This window comes from Electrophorus electricus, chromosome 15, assembly GCF_013358815.1.
Source record: "Electrophorus electricus isolate fEleEle1 chromosome 15, fEleEle1.pri, whole genome shotgun sequence".
NCBI classification, from domain to species: Eukaryota; Metazoa; Chordata; class Actinopteri; order Gymnotiformes; family Gymnotidae; genus Electrophorus; species Electrophorus electricus.
The window spans coordinates 395,001-400,000 of NC_049549.1; the positions used below are offsets into that span (position 1 = coordinate 395,001).

At 47.6% G+C, this 5,000-nt stretch overlaps 1 protein-coding gene across 9 annotated transcripts in view; it reads left to right on the forward strand.

The window, feature by feature from the left end:
• robo2 (roundabout, axon guidance receptor, homolog 2 (Drosophila)) overlaps positions 1-5,000 on the forward strand; it is a 263,407-nt gene that overhangs the window by 243,800 nt on the left and 14,607 nt on the right. For 5 of the 9 annotated variants that reach the window (XM_035534276.1, XM_035534278.1, XM_035534277.1 and 2 more), the window contains one exon: positions 117-242. The exons of the other annotated variants lie outside the window; for them this stretch is intronic. In XM_035534276.1, coding sequence (XP_035390169.1) covers positions 117-242 — 126 coding nt within the window. The remainder of the gene's footprint in view (positions 1-116; positions 243-5,000) is intronic. 9 annotated transcript variants of the gene reach the window in all.

Below are 5,000 nucleotides of genomic sequence, written 5' to 3' on the forward strand. Positions count from 1 at the left end.
GTGTGCGTGTGTGTATAAAGCTCTGGCCGTTTGCTCTAACTGCACGTTCTGCATGTGCTCACGCTTCTCCTGCCACTCACCTGACACCACTGTTTTTGACCTTCGACCCCCACTAGCACTCCTTTTCATTCCCGACTACCGATTGGCTGATGGATTGTCTAATAGAATGCCCCACAACCAATCACAGGATTTCAGCACCACCAGTTCCCACAACAGCTCAGAGCGGAGCGGCAGTCTGTCAGGTCGGTATCACGCTAGGTCCCAGTCTGCAATCCTCTCCCTCCCCGTATCCTCCCGCCATGGTCCGACATGCTCCTTTCTCGACAGTGACCTTTGCCCTGGAGTACAGCCAGCTGTCTTTTTTCAGATTTCGGTGTGTTGGTGGTTTCAAGGATGGCTGTGTAAGCTTGGGAGTGGCCTGGGAGAGTCTATAGTCAGAGATGATGCCTACAGCCTTTAGAGTGATAGCATGTCAAAATTGAAACATTTATACATTTGTTCCACCCCAATAAGAGCACATTTACTTTCTTATTGCAGCAGAGCTTCATTAACAGAGGTCATGGAAATAAGAACAGGTCAAAAAAGCGATTGACTTCCTAGATTTCAACAAAGGCTTCCTAGAAAGGCTTGAAAGATATTAGACTCTAAACTAAAAAGCTGCACTTGACAAATGATTCAACTTGTGTGATAAATTTATCAGTGATGGTGGCATTGACTTATTGAATGATACACTGAACGACTGATTGATTGATTAACTGCCTGCATGCTCAGCATTAAAGGGTGGGCATTAACCCTTTCCTCTGCTTCAGTGCCTTAGTCTCGGCTGAGTTTGATGTCTGCTAGACGCTTTGCCAAGATGGTTATTCCACTTTTGTGGCTGAAATACCCGCTTTGTTATCCAGAATGTGTGAACCCAATGCGATGCATGATTCATTCTAACACGCATTAAAAAAGACTGTACACACACACACACACACACGCTAACACACACACTTATTACCTCTTGCTCTAATGGCCACTACCTTTTATAAAACTGAATGTACTGAATATTAGTGTAATTTATGGAGAGAGAGGCTTACATTAAACTGTGTCGTGATTGGAGGGAGTGGCTTACATTAAACTGTGTCGTGATTGGAGGGAGTGGCTGACATTAGACTGTGCCGTGATTGGAGGGAGTGGCTGACATTAGACTGTGCCGTGATTGGAGGGAGTGGCTGACATTAGACTGTGCCGTGATTGGAGGGAGTGGCTGACATTAGACTGTGCCGTGATTGGAGGGAGTGGCTGACATTAGACTGTGCCGTGATTGGAGGGAGTGGCTGACATTAGACTGTGCCGTGATTGGAGGGAGTGGCTGACATTAGACTGTGCCGTGATTGGAGGGAGTGGCTGACATTAAACTGTCTCGTGATTGGAGGGAGTGGCTGACATTAGACTGTGCCGTGATTGGAGGGAGTGGCTGACATTAGACTGTGCCGTGATTGGAGGGAGTGGCTGACATTAGACTGTGCCGTGATTGGAGGGAGTGGCTGACATTAGACTGTGCCGTGATTGGAGGGAGTGGCTGACATTAGACTGTGCCGTGATTGGAGGGAGTGGCTGACATTAGACTGTGCCGTGATTGGAGGGAGTGGCTGACATTAGACTGTGCCGTGAATGGAGGGAGTGGCTGACATTAGACTGTGCCGTGATTGGAGGGAGTGGCTGACATTAGACTGTGCCGTGATTGGAGGGAGTGGCTGACATTAAACTGTCTCGTGATTGGAGGGAGTGGCTTACATTAAACTGTGTCGTGATTGGAGGGAGTGGCTTACATTAAACTGTGTCGTGATTGGAGGGAGTGGCTGACATTAGACTGTGCCGTGATTGGAGGGAGTGGCTGACATTAGACTGTGCCGTGATTGGAGGGAGTGGCTGACATTAGACTGTGCCGTGATTGGAGGGAGTGGCTGACATTAGACTGTGCCGTGATTGGAGGGAGTGGCTGACATTAGACTGTGCCGTGATTGGAGGGAGTGGCTGACATTAGACTGTGCCGTGATTGGAGGGAGTGGCTGACATTAGACTGTGCCGTGATTGGAGGGAGTGGCTGACATTAAACTGTCTCGTGATTGGAGGGAGTGGCTGACATTAGACTGTGCCGTGATTGGAGGGAGTGGCTGACATTAGACTGTGCCGTGATTGGAGGGAGTGGCTGACATTAGACTGTGCCGTGATTGGAGGGAGTGGCTGACATTAGACTGTGCCGTGATTGGAGGGAGTGGCTGACATTAGACTGTGCCGTGATTGGAGGGAGTGGCTGACATTAGACTGTGCCGTGATTGGAGGGAGTGGCTGACATTAGACTGTGCCGTGATTGGAGGGAGTGGCTGACATTAGACTGTGCCGTGATTGGAGGGAGTGGCTGACATTAGACTGTGCCGTGATTGGAGGGAGTGGCTGACATTAGACTGTGCCGTGATTGGAGGGAGTGGCTGACATTAAACTGTCTCGTGATTGGAGGGAGTGGCTGACATTAGACTGTGCCGTGATTGGAGGGAGTGGCTGACATTAGACTGTGCCGTGATTGGAGGGAGTGGCTGACATTGTGGACGTGGAAGCAGGACAGCAGAGCCCTGGTGCTGGAGAGATCAGCTCTGCCTCACATCTAGCATTCTCCCTTAAAGTCTCAGGGCCAGTAACATATCAGAAAGCACTGTAGCCTCTCCAGTCAGAAGTGAGCCCAGGTAACCTAGCAGAGCCACACCAATTTTAGATCATATCATTTTGGATAATATCTAAAACTATTTACCAAAATAAAAATAAAGCCATTTACCTTTTAACCTGAGCAAGAAAGAAACGACTCCCAGGCGTCTGTGGCTTCAGGCAAAGCAAAGCGCCATAAACGTATGATCAGGAGGGACCCTTAGATACTGCTTGGAGTCTCTTTTGTGTCTAAGTGACAGAACTTACACTGACCGCCATGGCAAATATTATTGTGTGAGCAGGTTAGCAGATCTTAGAGACCGTGGATCATAAATTCATTTACCAAATCAGTTACTCTGGACTTTATCTAATGTTGTCGAAAGTGTAGCTCACACATTCAAATGAAATCCCCAAAACATGAAAGAAAAACAACACTTAAAACACATAAATAATTGTCAGGCCTTGGAGAGGGTAAGAAGGTGGGTTTGTTTAAAATGTCCTAGAAGTTTGCTAGTTGTTTGTCGTGAGCTTGGACCCTCAACTGAGCTGATATTATTACAGGAGGACCCTCAAGGACCCAGGCAGTGGAGCGCTACTCTGTTTACCAGGAGCTAAACAAGGAAAACCTCTCAGTGTAATGACAGCACCTTCTTTAGCCTATGCATTTTATTTAAGATCTTATCTTTATATAGATCGACTACCATGCTACTTATTTCTGGATACATATTATTTCATAGCAGGCTAACCCAAGGCTACCTATGTAGCTTTCACCCCTGTGTCAACGCGAGCAAGGCAACAAAAACCATAGCGTTACTTGGTAACACGCGCTTTCCGTTTTACAAACATTAAGTAGGTTAAGTAGCAAGATTTTGCTAAGCTAAAATCTCTTAGCAATGATTTGAATTTGTTTTCAGTTCATTTCAGCCAGGCACATATGACCCGTTTGGAAGCTGGAAGAATCGGATCAAGGCCATTGATACGACTCACTAAAAAGAGTCAGACATACATTATACTAGTAGACGAATCCCTCACAATGGAAGTGTGAGCTTTAATTAAATAACAGTGAGACGCTCTTTGGGGTCATGGGAAGTGGCGGAAATTCTAAGCAAATTTTAAAGTTCCGTTTTAATGTCAGGTTTTAAAAGAACATGAAAGAAAGCAGTGCAAGTGTCGCTCCTGGTGGGCGTCGCGCCTCGCCTCGCCGCCCGTGACATCACCGGTGTTTACACTCAGATCGTTTCACGTTGCGGGGCCTCTTGCGAAGGAAGGCTGCTGTTTGAGACGCCATGCAAAGGAATGGCCAAGTGCTTTCACTGTAAACAAGCAGTGATGTTCAAACGAGGCCTCTGGAAATCCACTAGGATCCACAGAGGGTGGGAGTATGAAAAGATATTTCGCCTTATGTTGCGCTCAGCCCACGAGAGAGAAATCAGAGAGAGAAGTGCTGTGAGGTTGAACACGACAAGATGGAGAGGATAGCTGAGGCGCGTATTTGCATTTGCGAAGACAGAGGCCGAAGGGCAAGCCATTCGTGATTGTTTCTCAAGCGAGCATGTGCACTCAATTTGTGCGCCCCAGGGTAGTTTACCTCGCTATCTCAAATAATTGGAAGATATGTGCTTGTACAGACTCCTACTGAGCAGAATTTTAATTGGAACTGTGTTGTGCTGTGGGAGTAAAATTTTCGATAAGGCAGTTCAGTGAGGTTGTCTGAAATAGGCTATAGCTCTCAGGCATCTCAGAGATTTTTCTGCTTTTTTGTTTTTTTTGTTTTTTCCTTCAGTTTTCAAAAGCACTAATGCTCTAGTTCTCATGTTGGCTGAGCGTCTTACCCGGCTGCTGCGTTCAGGCCTCATAACTGAATCGATAAGCGAACGTTAATGCACGCAAGGACATAGGTGATCAGCCCTGAGGCTTGATATGAAGAGGGTAGAGCTGGTTTTGTCCTGGTGTCTGAACCAGCCGTCTGAGCCTGGGATAGGCGGACGTGGGTCCTGTGGGCGATGAACGAAGCCTCAGTCACAGATGGGAATCAGAGGAACATGCATGGAGGACGTAAAGAATTGTCCGCGCAAGTGGGCCTTGCGGCTTGAGGAGTGTGAATCACGGCTGTCTGAGAGACACGGGGCGGAGAGGTGGAAATGAACAGATGTGTGTGTGTGAGAGAACGAGAGAGAGGGAGGGAGAGACAGAGCGCTGGTTAAAGGACTGGACGTGTGAACTGATGGCGACTGTCTTTAATAAGTAATAGGGCCGAGGGATGGGGGCATTTTCTGGTTGTTATGTTGCTGCTGTCGGTGCGTGCGACGCAGGTC